The sequence below is a fragment of the Parasteatoda tepidariorum genome, chromosome 3 (genome assembly GCF_982258835.1).
Source record: "Parasteatoda tepidariorum strain Cologne lab strain chromosome 3, Ptep-v5.0, whole genome shotgun sequence".
NCBI lineage: Eukaryota > Metazoa > Arthropoda > Arachnida > Araneae > Theridiidae > Parasteatoda > Parasteatoda tepidariorum.
Genome location: NC_141757.1, coordinates 79,949,375 through 79,965,183, shown reverse-complemented (window position 1 = coordinate 79,965,183; position 15,809 = coordinate 79,949,375). Strand labels below are relative to the sequence as shown.

Sequence of the window (15,809 nt, the reverse complement as noted above, 5' to 3'; positions counted from 1 at the left end):
TGCAACTTTTTGAAAACTGTTTTTATCTTGGCAAACAATTTGCTGATCAGTTCTCTGGCTATTACCTAAAATTATTCTACAAATCTAACTATTTATTGATGAATTACGTTTAACCTTATATAAATTAAGCTAAGGTATATTTATTGTGACAATTTCTCATATATTCTACGTTTTGTTTCGTTTGTTACAGGTTTGGGTTTTTGCCGTCAAAAACTGGTTTTTGACATGACAGTGGTAAAAACCATCAAAAACGTACTGTTTTCTTAAAATAATGGCATATAGCGGACAATATATTATTTTCACATAATTGCCTTTATAAATGAATGTTGTAAATCATTGCTATTGATTTTGCAACTATATACATGCATTCTTATAGAAGGATATACATTCATACAGTAATATTGTAATATACTTATTGAAAATAGTGATACTTTTATCATTATAGCTTGGATTTGCAAATGATTCAAAATTTTGCACTTCTTAATTGTAAGAGATAAACAAAAAAGCTTGGAACTATTAATAAATTCAAGAACTAAAAAGAAGAATTTAAAATTTGGCATTTCTTAAATATTAGAAATAAGCTAAAATAAACTTTCAAAACTTATAAGTACTAACAAACTATAAGTCAAGAATTACTGCTATTTTGTCAAGTAATAAGCTTTTATTCAGTTGAAAAAGCATATTAAGCAAAACTTAATTACAAACAAAATTACATGTTCAGTAGTCGGGGTCACTGTGCCGAAGCATACGATAGCAAGTGACTAATTTTGCGCATTTTTCATTGCCCAGTCAATTTCTGAGTATAGTATGGATGAGTTCAAAATTCAAGAAGATTCTGTCAATGGAAGCCTGTCATTAAGGATAATGATAACAAAAGGTTATTGCAATGTTGCAAGGAAACTCTAAAAGGATTTCCCAGGCTTTTTCATGTGTCATTTCTGTGTAAAATATTAAAAACAAAAATGATAAGAAAAGTTTATTTTATGAAGCTTTCTTTTTATGTGTACATGTGTTTCTCAAAGCAAGATTTTATGAATGAACGTAATCAATCTTGACATTCTTCAGTTATGTAATATGCCAAACAAAGTGATGCTTGGAAATGTTGAAAATTTTGTTTAATATCCTAATATTTTACTTCAAATAGTATGTTTTGATATAAACATGTTGGGAAAATGCAAAAATCTGTTCTTAAATATCTTTTAACAACTTTTTTTCTAATTTTATTGCCCAAAAATTAATTAATTTTAAATTATAAGCAGTTAAACTCAAATAAAAATACTAATTTACCAAAACTATGGGTTTTTGACATGACGGTAAAAACCATCGTAATAACCAGTAAAAACTGTCATGTGTCAAAAACATGCCAACCCTGGTTTGTTACCTTAATTAGTTTTGGACTCAACCTCCATTATTAACTTTTATATTTTTACAGGAAACACTCAGAAATATTCAAAATGAAAACCTCCTAGTTGCCAGAAATAAAGCAACTGCTGGCAATCTACTGAGGAAACCTTTGAGTGGAGTGGGAAATGAAGTTCGTAATATTCCAGTAAGGGTATATCTCCATAGCTATATGCTTAAATAATCCCTAATCTAAGAATGCGTTTTTAAGTCGCAATTAACTTTTATGACGAAAAAAAAACTTTAATTACATTTAATTGTAATGCTAAGACATTGACGGAAAAGTTCGGAGATTTTTTGTTTACCTCTAGTTAGCGTTATTAAATTTGAATCTGGAGAAGTAGAAAATTTTTCTTACGCCTGGGTATAAATTTTAATTACTGTATAAATTTTAATTAAACTTAAGAAAGTTTCTCGAATAAAACTCTTAAAAAATTGCGCTAAATTCTTTTAATCTGTTAGATTAGTAATATGTTTGCATAAAAATTAAATATATTTAAATGTTTAAAATTACAGTTAGAATAATTTATTTAAAAAAGAAAAATTCTATTGTCAGAAAAGATTCAGTTAAATTTGAAATAAGTAAAAACAATGAGAAATGTTATATTTTTGTTTTGTTTTTGTCACTTTACTTAATACAAAAGTCTGTTTTAACAAATTCTGACAAAGCTCAATTGTTATTTGAATACTATCTAGTCAGCAAAATAAATGCAGGTAAAATAATTTAAAGAAAATTTAAGGTTTAAAAAGTTCAATTCAAATGAAACCCTTACGGTGCAAATAAGATTCAAAATCTTGTGGGAAAATTTATTAACTGCCATAAAAGTTAGAAAAACCTCTTAAATTTATGTTAACATCAGCACAAACGGAGTGCATCAGAAATTTTTTTTGAAAGAGATTTGAAATTAAAGTATTGTAATAGCATGTTAAAAATCTGGCTTTGGCTTTTTTTTTTTTACCCTCTAAGAATGGTGTAGTGTAGTAATGGTGTAGTTTTACCCTCTGATGGTACTGACAAAGCTACGATCAAAAATAGTTTTGTATTTAAGATTATGTCAACACAAAGCAAAAAGATGTGTATTTAAATACGGGGTTGGTAATTCAAGAGTCATAATTGCGTATTCAAAATATTGTCTTTCTAAAACTTGTAGAAATGCGAAGAAAATGTATTAATTGAAGCAGAATACAATCTGCTAAAACAGATTTTAAATATTTTTCTTAGTTATAAAATTTTGGAAACAAATATTAAAGTTCAAAAGGTTTTGCCATGCATAATTTTCTTCATTTAACGATTTTTTACGCACTGAAATCTACTAATAAAATTTTGGTCTTAATATGTGTAGGTTTTTCAAGTGGAGAACTGAAGTAATCTCTTTTTGAGTCTAAAGTTTTTTGGAGAACTGAAGTAATCTCTTCCAGTCATCGACTCTCATTCTACTAAGCAGTTACCACCTGGCGTTGAAAATATTGACGTAGATAAAAAATCCACTGCTATTCAGCATCTATATTAATGATATTTATTGTTACCGAAGAAGTCTAGAGGTCAGTCGCTTATGTATTGTCTTTGATAAGTCTTTAAAAATTTTGAATTTTATTCTGCTTCTTGACTATTTTATAATGTATTCTCCGGTAACTGATCAAATTTGTAACTTGATGCAAATTGTTCTGTTGCAGAATGCGATAAGGGCAAAGATTTCGCAGACTTCGTTATTAATTATTTTAGTTTTTCTCTCAATTACTCAATTTAAACTTCATTTTAAATTAAGCTGAATTTGGTTGGAAAGATTCTTGCACTCTTATGGGCAACTCTGCTGCATTTTGCAAGATATTCTAAATTTCAGGCTTTGTTTTTTGCTCTTTGAAATCAAAGTGAAAAATTTCCCTGATAGAGAGATATAATTTTATTTCTCTTGTAAATTTCATTGGTGTTGAAGTACTATCATCTTGGTCACTGACAAGCCAATGACCTTCTTGTGCTATTTCATTTATAGTACAACAATCCTTGAACTTGACTTGGGGATCATTCAATAATTACTCATTTTCATGTGGGTTCAGAGAATTCAGCAATCGCAAGACTTCATCATCTCAAAATTTCCATATCCCTTTTATTCAGTAAATTTTAATAAAGATAATAATTGAGCTTTTTAAATGTATAGATTTTTATTTCATCCACAAATGAATGAAATTTCTAAACTTTTTATTGTACTTTAAAATTTTTTAGTGCTCTTCAACTATTTTATGAAAAGTTATTATGAATCTATTTTAAGAAAATGTGATCTCTTTTCACAATTAGCAGATACGATATAAAAAATCTTATGTTAAATCAGATTTAGCCTTCCAAAGAACCTTAATTCTTTAGAAAGATGAAAGATTTGGTTTAAAAACAATTAAAATAAAAATTCAAAAGTCTTAGATTTGTTAATATTAGTAATGTGGAGACCTTATAATTTATTTCTAAAATGTTTAGCTTCAATACTTATTGTATTTACAATCAGCCCTAAAGTAGTTAAACTAATTTTATTTTTGAATTAAAATTCTTTTATGCAATCAAAGAATGAGACACTGTTGAAAATATTTAAAATTCTGCATAAATTGTTTTTATGGTGGATAATATAATCAAGATAAAGAGTTTTTTTGTCAGAAATAAGTTATTTTATCCTGAGCAGGGGTCTGTCCAGACATTTTGCGAAAGGTCCGTTTTTCTAAAATTGCGAAAAAATTACTCATAATTTGTGAATATAGAATAAACGTTAAGTCACATTCCTTCAACCAGGGTCCTGCTTTTGTAAATTTGTGCAAATAGGGTCCTGTTGTTGCAAAAAACTTTTTCAAGGAGTTTTTAAACTGTAAATAGATACAAGATTATGCTCAACACTGTAGAATTATAATTAAAAAATTTTAAAATTTAAAAAATAAACAGCAATTGCTGCTACTAAATTAGAGATGCTACATACAAATATTTGGTATTTAGTCTTTACTGCAAATGCAGAAAGTTCTTAAATTCTTTACCATTTCTATTTTCACAACATATTGTGCAAGAGCGTGCTTTTCACATAGTTCTATTCAACGTTTTTCATAATTCATTCAACCACAATCTATTTCGGCGTACCGGCGGTCCATATCGTATGAAAGCACCAATCATTTTACATGTTTGATGAAATACTTCAGCGTGCACATGTGTGTCGTTTGAGCTGAGTTCGGTGAGATTATTGCACTCTCATGTTCATTCTGCGAGCTATTCTCGATTTCAGACTTCATTTTCCACCCTTTGATATCGAACCGAAAAATCTCTTAATCATTTTATGGTGGCTAATCAAGAAAAGAGCTCTTTGTCAGAAATTAGTTATTTTCTCATGATCATCCAAAGTTTTTTGAAAATTCTTTTGCATTTAGTTAATGTTTATATTGCTTAAAAATTTTTTTTGAGTGCTTAAAAAGAGCTTATTTTTTGTTGAAAGATTTGGCTATGCACCCTGCTATGTGTATGAACTTTCTACAATAGGAGGAATTTATTTTTAGTGCACATATCCTAAGTGCTTACAAATAATTCTTAAGTGCTTAAAAGGTGTTTAATTTTGTTAAAATTTGACTATGCTTGTTAAATTTCAAAACTAAAGTGTTTAGTTATTTTTCTTGTCATATTGTAAGTAAATTTAATGCGTATATCACATTACATAGAGATGTCGAAGCTTGAGGTCCAAAATTTAAAAAAAAAACAAACTTTTTTGATAACTTTGAAAGTCCAGATTTTTTACTCATAGTGTCGAAAGTGTCCATGAATTTCCTCATCGTTTAAATCTCTTCCTTCTCCTGTTTTTATACATTAATATTTATATATTTTAATAACAATTTGTTATATTTTGACTGTACTCTTTTATTGTATATTTTCTTAAAAATTGAGCATTAGTGTCGGATTGCAATTTAGGAAAAATAGTCAACGCAGATCCAGTATCTTTAAATCATGCAATGTCCATGTCCAGGGTTGCAAAAAACCCACCTACCCAGTAAAACACCATTGCTTAGACAATGCCTTTGAATCGCTTTCTATGCAAAAAAGAATATTTCCTCAAATATTTTTTAAGATTATAATATAAATAAAACGTTATCCTGTGTTAGGGCTGATTGTGCTCCGGAAAAAATCCGGATTTTTCGCCAACAGTGATCTGGAAGTTTCCGCAGATCAATGGTCCAGACGTTTAAAAAAATCATTGATCACAGAAGTTTCCGGAAATCAAATTTTCAAAGGTCATGGATGAGATTTTTCCGTTTTTTAGCAGATTTCTGCTTTTTTCACTTTTATCTCTTAAATTTCAGCTTTTTTATAAAAAATTCAGATTTTCTAAAAATTTAACTTTTTTTATAAGTACAGTGTAACGTCCCATATCCGGACGTCCCTTTCCCGGAAGGGTCGATTTCCCGGACACTTTTTAACAATCAAAATAAACAAACATCTCTCCATCATCCCCTTTCCTTAAATAAAAAGAAAAAAAAAAGTCTTTTGACAAATTTTCTCTTTTCAGCATCGAACCCATAAATCATCAGAAAGGGGAGATCTACCAAGACCACTGAGTGACCGTTAGTGACGCTCCTCCCTTGGAATGTAGGAAAAAGAGGGAGATTTGTTTTCAAAAAACCGCAACTGAGTCCCCCCTCTCCTTTCCCATGCAGGTGGCTAGTAAAAGAGGCATTTCCTGGAACCTTTTTATTGAAAGAAGAAATACTGTGGAAAAGGGTAAACGGGGCAAGTGTTAAGGTGGAGGGGGAGTCAAAATGGAAAATTTGAATAGGTCTAAAAGGATATACGTCCTTGAGAAACAAAACATTCGTTCTTCCCCATACCATGTAATATTTAGGAGGCGGGGGGGAAAGGGGGGGAAACATTCTCGCTTTAGCAGATTCTTTCAGTCATAGAAGAAAAAATAAAGAGAACCCGATCAGCGTGCCCCACCTTTATGCTTGATTGATAGCCAATGATTGGAGAGAAAACAATAATTTGTTACTTCCCCACCCTCAACTTAAATGATCTCCTCTTTACACTTATTTTCTTTCACAAATAAGGAGGAAGTGAATTTTTCTCCTCCACCTACCCACTTTAATGAATGACGGGAATTTCCCTTTCTTGCTTGAATCATTCTAGTTAAAAATGGCGGATTATTATTTTCTTATGTCAATTTTTTTTCGTTTTCTATATTTTAAGCAATAATATTTTTTTTCTAATATTTCATATTTTATTGATTAGATATTCTAATACTAAAACATTATTCCTCTTAAAAATCAGTTCCTCATCAGTTTTACCTTACTTTATAGTTTTTCATATTTGCGTGTTGCGATTCTTAATCACGAGATTTCAATATTGTATGTTGCGATTCTTATTCACGCGATTTGAATATTGTACGTTGCGATTCTTATTTAGGAGATTTAAAAATCCAATATTGTGATTCGTATCTACGCCTTTTTAAAAACCTATGTAGCGATTCGTATTCACGCAAGTTTAAAATGCAATGTCTTGATTTACTCATGCGGTTTATAATATCAAACATTGATTTTCGTATTTATATTGATTTTAAAATAAGGCATTGGGATTTGCATTCACGCATTCTAAAAATTATGCATCATAATTCTTATTAATGCAATCTAAAAATTACGAATCGTGATTTGTATTTACGCGTTTTAAAAATTCTATATCCCAGTTTGTATTTTCTCATTTTCAAAATCGTATATCTAGTTTCATATTCATGTGATTTCAAAATCCATAATTGTTATTCATATTCACGCAATTTTAAGATCAACTATCGCAATTCTTGTAAGAAGTAAATTTTTTAAAAATTAGTTACTATAAAGGTGACTGTTTTTCTAATGACGATTATTGGTATATGTAAGTGTTACAACATCAGAGAAACTGGAAGGGAATATATTCAAAACTTACATTTTGTGCTTGCAAAGAAGAAAAAATAGGATTTGTCATAAGATGTTTGAAGATGGACTAACGACTAAATATAGCAAACATAAAAGATATAGCAAACAAAAGCAATAATTTAAAAAGGGATTTAATTAAAATTTTTTTTTTTTTGGAAAAAGAGTTTAACTCATCATCAAAATTATAATTGCTGTTATTTATGCTATAAAATGCAAAATTCTTATCAAATAAAAAACAATAATCTAAACAGTTGTTGATTGTCATGTAATTTTTCAAACTAAAATGGCAATTTTTGTATGTTAAGGAGTTACTATATATTTCTACTTCACTGTTATTGATATGTTTCAGAGGGCTCTAGTTAGATTAGACTATTATATGAACATAATGAATCGGTCCATTGTTGGCCCATTCCATGATTTGCAATACCAAGGGGGTAAAATTTCAAACTAACAAATTGATAAAAATAATGGCTCATTCTAATGTAAAAAAAGTTGAATTTTTCAAATTTTCTAATGATTTGGATCAAAAAAAATTATTAATACACTAAAATTTACTATTTTATTACACTATTTGTTTTACGATTTCTAATATGATTTGAACAGTCACCATTTTTTTTACTTTAAGATGATAAATATATTAAAATGATTAAAACTGGAGTTAAAAAATAATGTTATGGAATGTTTCAAAGGTAAAACACATGGTCTATTTAATTAAAAAAAGTTTTTTAAATATGTTTACCAGTGGGAAAAGAAAAACACTTTTTGATAGTCACACACGTCACATTCACTTTAAAAAGTTAATATAAAACATTAATGTGTGTGAGTATTAACTAAAAAACTTAGTTTATAAATTAGTGTGCATCAAGATGGCTAAATCTATCAGGACTTTTAATTTTGTTACATATTTTACACTTTAAAATTAAATTTTAAAATGTCACACACGTCACATTGTGACGTGTGTGACAATTGTGATGTGTGTGATTTTCAATTTAAAAAGCTTACAAGAATACATTATTTTATATAAAACAGAGAATACTGAAAAATAGTGAAGCAAGTGAATTTCAAGCTGATCAAAAAAATAAAAGGAAACGAGTCTTGCAGATAGATTTTGCCATGTCACATTCAGCAGAATATCAGCATGAAGTACAATCCGCATTGTGGAGCAGAGCAAGTGTTACACTGTTCACAGCAGCAGTCATCTATGATAGTAAATGTCAAACATACTTAATATGTTCAGATGCACTTAATAAGGACAAAGATACCATATCATGCTTCTTGCTCCACTTGTATGAAAAGTTAGAGAAAAGAAAAGATTCAATTCAACCGGAAGTGGATGTTATATGGAGTGATGGGCCATGAAGCGAATTTAAGAATCGCTTTATGGTAAAATTACTAAAAGTGCCCTCTGCTAAATACTCTAGACCAGGGGTCCCCAACCTTTTTGTACCAAAGAGCAAATACCAGAATATCGGTCGAATGGCGGGCACCATTTATTTTTTCAAGATAAATTTATAGTTGGTAGACATAGGAAATAGTACACACTGCATATAATGCACAAAAAATGTAATTTTAAAAATTAATTTAACATATGAATATAATTAGCATTAATATCCTTGAGTAAAATAAATTATTACGAAATTGCTTGCAAAACATACAAAGTATGAGTTCATATATGCAATTCGCGAGTGGTCAGCTATATTTTGCTTTGTGCTTATATCTGTGGGGATGGCGATTTCTATTTTGGTTGTGTTTATCATCCATATTGAAATAGTAAAAAATATTGCTTAACATTTTATGGGAAAATGGAAAACTGAAGTATTTTATCGTTGGGCACAAGCAACGGGCGCACCTAAACCGATCGAAGGGCGCCATGGTGCCCGCGGGCATAGGGTTGGGGACCCCTGCTCTAGACCTTTCTGATGGAAGTATTTTGCCACTTCACATGAAAAAGGAATAGTGGATGGAATTGGTGGCTCTGCTAAATCTCTAGTTCGGCAGCGGGTTATGAGTTGCTGTGATAAAGCAATTGTAGTTCAGAGTGCACAAGATTTTGCTAACGTTGCTGCGGAACTAATGCCAAAGACTCAGGTATTTTATATATCGCAAGCAGAATTACTGAAAAGTCAATTTCAATGTCACTATGGAATGAAGAAGTACTTCAAGTAACAGGCATCAAACAGGTCCATGTAATTGAATGTTCCTCTGAAGGAAATATTAAACTTCTTAAGTCAGCACGAAGTAATGAATGTGAAACCTACAGTGAAGGAGATTGGGTGCTTGTGACTTATGACTCAGAAAAGTATCCTGGTGAAGTGAAAACTGTAAAAACAGAAGAAATTGAAGTCTCTTGTATGATTAGATCTGGAAAGTACTGGAAATGGCCAAGAAACCCTGACATTGCCCACTATACATTTGGCAATGTAATTGGAAAACTTGATCCTCCGATTCCAGCTACTTCACGTGGACAATTTTACTTTGAGAAACTATAAATTACAATATTCTTATTTAAAAATATGCTGCTAAACCTTATTTTACCTATTTTACTCAATTAATTTGTAAGTTTTTCCTATTGCCTAAGTTTCATAATAAATAATTTTATAACTATTTGCACGTGTCACACACGTCACAATTGAAGTCACACACGTCACACGCATTTTTATTTTTTAATTAAATATGCATGACTTGAAATAATAAAACAGTGATTGATAGAAATTATATGAAGTATCTATTACACATTTAAATTAAAATAAATATTATATATCAATATAAATCACAGAAAAAATTTAATTTGCAGATCAACCTGAAAATTTTCCTTACAAAATCGTCACACACGTCACATGACTTTAAAGTCGTTTTCTATTTAAAGCTAAAACTAAATGCTTTTTACACTAAAATGTCCTGTCACTCATGCATAACAAAACCATATTAACAAGCTTTTCCCATCAATTTTAGGAGAGGGTATTTTTATTGTAAAACATCATTGTAAAGTGACTCCGAATGTCACACATGTCACTATGGAATGGGCCTGTTTGTTTTTTTCAATATTATTTAAAAAGTAATATTACTGATATATTTGCTATAAATCACATAACAGTATTTATTAAAAGAAATGAAATATTATTGTATATTCTCAGTAGTTTTAATTTGCTAAAGCAGGTAGTTTTTCAAGTAATAATTGCCTCTTATGTGAACTGAGGAAAAATGTAATTTCCAGCTTTTCAATTCGTAATTTTTATTTTCACTAAATGTTAAGTATCAATGTAATCATTTATATAATAATAGATTAGTACACAATTGTATGTCAACACATTATTTATTATCTTAAACTGCCTGCAATTTATTATTAAAGGGTTGCGCTTGCGTAAAATTTACTATCGTGGAAATTCAACTTTTTTGCCTTTTGGCTAATCTCATCCCTGAAAGGTGGAACATAAAAGCACAGTTTATTTTGTTTGTGAGATACATTATAAGCTTATATTCATGTTTAATATTCATTTTTTGTCAGTTAATAGTTGTTATGATCATAAACTCAAGCAAGAAAGTCATATTTGTTAATTTTAATTACTTCTCCAGGTCATCATAGGTATGTGTAAATGGTATAGGTATGTATAAAATTTTAAATATATTTTAAGTAATCTGAGAAATATTAAGAAAAAGGAAGAAAAAAAAACCTTGTTTAAATTTTTTTCTAATTTTTCAACTTAAACTTTTTTTTTTTTTACTTAAATTTTCCAGAATTTTGACTTGGGCTCACAATCACCCCTGTAAAACAAGTTTCAAATGTGTGATGTATGTGAGTACCTATAGCATTTTATGTTGTGATGTCTGAAGAAACTTTTTCAGATTTTTGCACCAATCTATTTGTATTAATTTTTAATTATCTATATGTTAAGTCAATTCATAAAATTAAACTTAATTATAATTGAAATAAGCTTTTTTAAAAAAGGAACTTATCCCTGCTCTCTTTTTTTTTTTAAAAAAAAAAGCCCAATGAAACCCAGAAAAACTCACTTGAGCTGGATTTTTAAGGAAAAACCCGGATTTTTTGCAACCCTGGTAATGTCTAAGTTTTGTAGTTTATTATGCTGACAATTATTTAAAATGTTCGTAAAATTATTAAATAAGATATTGTGGTGTAGAAGCTAAGAAATGAGTTGTTAGTTACTCTAGTTGAGCGAATATGAAATGCATTGCTTTAGTTCCATTTCGTGGGACTCTCCTATTTCTGTCGGCTGGGTAGAAACATGAATATTGATATCTATTTAAATGATAAAATTAAATCTTTGAAGATGTTACAACACTTGGCTTTCATAAAACAATACTGTTTGAGTCGTCGCCGGTGCTTGCATATAGTTCCCTTTTATTCCTTTATCAAATTATACAAATATACTTTCAAAAGCAATATAACTGCTTTTAAAACTTCAACTCTTCAGGCAGAAATTTCATCTGTGTGGTCTTTTAATCATAAAATTATTAAAAGGTTGTAGCTATGCTGGACTCCTAGACTAGAGTGGGCTAAATATTTTAATAAATAAAGGGATTTTCTTGAAAAAGAAACTAAGACATTGCAAGAAGATTGAGTTTTATGGAGTCTCTACAAAAGAAGAGTCCTAGGCTGTCATGCTCTTAACAAATCGAATTTCGGGATAAAGAATTTTTACTTCTCTTATGCTGTGGAAGGAAATAGTTTGCAAGAAACAATTTTCTTTTCATAAGTTTCTTTAAAGGAGAAATGGCTATGTTGATATATGTTCATGCTGGGAGTTTAGCATGCGCTTGTATGCAAACAGGCTCTCTATAGTGATAATTATTTTTTCTTAACTTGCAACAGAGTTTAGAATTTTTTTTATTTGAAGTAAGAAAGTTTGGCTCTAATGTATTTATTTTTTAAACTAATTTTTACCTGAATATGTTGCACAAAGTGTGTTATATATTATATAATCTGCATTGTTAATTAGATTTTTTTTAGCCTTATTAATTTAAGGTAGTTTATATTAAAATGAATGTTGTGAAAATGTTCTGATTTGTTAAAATTTCAGGTATCTTTTAGAGAAAAGGCAACTAAAACCAAAGATAGCGGAAAAGAAACTGGTTCCTGTAAAGTCTTTTAGAACTAGATCTGAATCAAATAAAGGGGTGAGTATCTGCCCTTAGATTCAAAATGAGCCTCTTTGAATATGTATCTGGAAGATATTGTGATGCAAATTTTGATATTTACTCCATTCCTCCGAGAACTCCCCATGAAATGATAGTTACTGTGAAGGAATTTAAATTGTCTGATTTACAAGAATGCATTATTTTAAATATTTGTGGCCAAGGTGAACATCTGAGAAAAGACACCATAAACAATGTTATAGATTTTTTAAAATCTGATTTCTCTGATATAACAAAAAGAACATATCTTCAAGTATTAGTACACTTTTCTAAAATGGACTTAACTGTACTATATACAAGATATGAGGCTTTCGTCTCAGTGAATGAAGTACCTAACCATAGAAAGAAAACAATTGCGCAATATTATGATTTCCTAATGTCTTCATTTATTTTGAAGTCAAGCCAATTGTATGATGCTGAAGAGTCTGTAACTCCCATCTCTCAAGAGTATGATGATATTATTAGGACTTTTCTCCTTAGACCTTCTGTGCTATCTGTATTGTCTATGGCTCTAAAACACCTATTAGGTCCAAGTCATCCAAATGATAAGGATTTGGAAAACGAATTATCAAAGATGAACATATATTCCATTAAAAGGTTTGCTCCAATGGATAACCTACGTGGCTGCTGTCTTTTGGATGGCATATTAGTTTGCACTACAAAATTGGCAGGGCCTAAAGGAACAGCTAATAACATAGCTGATCTCTTAACTCTTGCTCTGCATGAGTCCACCATTATTTGGCTCGTGTTAAAACTAATGATTTGAACATGTCCAGCACCCATAGCTTTAAATCTCCTAATGAGACGGTACGGCTGGACCCACAGTCGACACGGCTCCCTTTAGAAATGGGGCGATACGTGGAAGAATTATTCTTTGATGGGGTTCAGCCGCACTGGTCAATATCTAAGCTAAATGCAGCTGAAGCCTTTTTACATCGTGTTCAAACTCGCTCCAGCTTTCCGATTATTCCTGAAACTGATCATAAAATGCTAGGCTTAGAAGGCCGTTTATTCCCATCCCCTCCATTCGGGATTGACATAGAAGACGAAGACGTGTTTTTCTAATTTAAGAAATGTTGTTGATTTTGAACTGTTTTTTTTAAATTTATTTTTTTAATAATTTAGTTATTAATAGTTTGTGCCAGTGTGTGTTTAGTAATTCCACAATGATGTGACCTGACTGTGTTTAAAAGATTTGCTTACCAAATTATACTGTTTTAAGTTGCCAAATTATTTTATAGTTATAAGAACAATGTATTGTTCTTAATTTAATGACCCACCTTGAAATTCTGTGATGTCAATGGAGGATGTGTATGCTCATAAAACTAATCAATAGTTTCTTTGGAATAAAGTAGGCTATTTTTAAAACTACATTAAAAATCTATGAGGCTGTAATTCTCTTATACATACTATCTTTTAAAAATAAGTGTCTTAAATGTGTTTGAAATTTAAAGATTAACTTTTTAATTATTGCTTTTCTTTTAATTTGTTTTCTTGGTAAATGTTTAAAAGCAAAATAACCTTAAATTTAAAACATTTTAGTTATATGTTATTTTATAAAGAGTTATGTTTTGTTATAAAATAGAACTTAACAGTTTGGTTGATAACTTTAAAGACAGGCTCCTTATCTGCATGAATTTTATTTTAAATAAATAAATAAATCGAAAAATGGATTCTATAATAAAAGGAAATTCTGTAAATCTGCTGTGATATTATAATCTACTGTGAAACAATAATATAATATTTCAAACATAAGTTTTATATAAAGAATTGTAATTCATAAAAACTGTTTAAATGAAATTGTACTCAGATAGTATACCAACAATAAATATTGTTACAGATAAAGTAATAAAGTGTCAAAGATACTAGTTTCGTTTGGAAATGATATGTAAATTTTAGTAAAATTTAAAGTAAAAAAAAGTGTAGATAAAGGTAACTACATAAAGGGGTTTGAAGCATATTACTTCTTATATTGAAACAAAGAGCTGTATTAATGAACAACGTTGTTGTTTTTTGTGATATGAATTACAGTAAATGGTGTACATAAAACTTTTATTTGAGCTTTCACTTATTTCAGACAAACACTCAAAGTATTTTCCTAATTCCTACAAAAATATTAACTAATATCTTATATTGAATTTGAAACTAATATAAAGTATCAGTTTTAGAGGAGGGTAGAAAAATGTATTATGTTTAATTTAAAATTTCAGTAATTTTTGAAGATCTTATAAAATTACATGACATCTTCTTGATTGTGCCTGTTGAGTAAATCAAATAAATATAAAATATTTAAGGAACTGAAGAAGCTAGAACATAGTCTCTTACAATATTCTAAAAAAAAAAAAGTGAGACATTTTGTGTTAAAAAAATTGCTATAGTCAGCTGTACAGGGGTGATTGTGAGCCTAAGTCAAAATTCCGGAAAATTTCTTGAGTTAAAAAAAAAAGTTTAAATTCAAAAATTGGAAAAAAATTAAAACCTGTTTTTTTTTTAAAATTTTTCTCAATATTTCTCAGTTTACTTAAAACATATTTAAAATTTAACACATACCTATGATGACCTGGAGAAGTAATTAAAATTTACAAATATGTCTTTCTTTCTTGAGTTTATGATTATAACAACTATTTACTGATAAAAAATGAATACTAATCATGAATGTAAGCTTATAAAGTATCTCTCTGGCTCTCCTTTACAAGCAAATAAAATAAACTGTGTTTTTAAGTTCTACCTTTGAAATTTTATTTCTGGAAACTTCTGTGATCAATGATTTTTGAAACGCTTGGATCTTCGATCTCCGGAAACTTCCAGATCACTTTTAGCCAAAAATCTGGATTTTCTCCGGAGCACAATCAGCCCTGGCTGTATGTGCAGAACATTGTGTTTTTCTGAGAGGTCATTAAATGATAGGTTTTAAAAAGGTTTTCAATAGGAAATTATTTTTAAAGGCTGATATTTCTTTTTCATTCAAAATATTATTTATAAAAAAGATTACAGTTTTGGAATAATTTTTAAATCAAAATCAGCACCAAATATTAAGGAGTTTTATTATAGAAAATATTGCTTAAAATTAAATTTTTGTGATAATTTCTTTTTAATTTTATTTATATTTTTTTGTATCTTCTCTGATATCAGTAATATTTTTTAAAGCTCTAATCTTTATTTCATTTTGAATGATTGGACAATAAATTATTGGCATGCAAAATTGTATGCTGAAGTTTTATAAGCATGTTCAGTACAGTTCTCCAAATATTAAGGTACAACTATTTTAAGGAATGCTTGAAACAAATCATTAATAAATTTAGAAAATTGAGGTATGAAAGATAATGTATATATTAACA

At 29.3% G+C, this 15,809-nt stretch overlaps 1 protein-coding gene across 5 annotated transcripts; it reads left to right on the top strand.

The window, feature by feature from the left end:
* Positions 1-5: 5 nt before the first annotated feature.
* LOC107450890 (uncharacterized) lies at positions 6-14,524 on the top strand. 5 transcript variants are annotated; one of them, XM_087159664.1, is made up of 4 exons: positions 6-134; positions 1,433-1,555; positions 2,790-2,943; positions 12,357-14,524. In XM_087159664.1, exon 4 carries the CDS (start codon positions 12,479-12,481, stop codon positions 13,235-13,237), a length of 759 nt encoding a protein of 252 aa, XP_087015790.1. In that variant the 5' UTR covers positions 6-134; positions 1,433-1,555; positions 2,790-2,943; positions 12,357-12,478; the 3' UTR covers positions 13,238-14,524. The 5 variants fall into 5 exon arrangements, with proteins under 5 accessions (XP_087015790.1, XP_015922307.2, XP_087015792.1 ...); XM_087159666.1 differs by having other exon boundaries at positions 37-134; positions 1,433-1,538; XM_087159665.1 differs by lacking the exon at positions 6-134 and adding an exon at positions 449-877 and having other exon boundaries at positions 1,433-1,538.
* Positions 14,525-15,809: the final 1,285 nt, after the last annotated feature.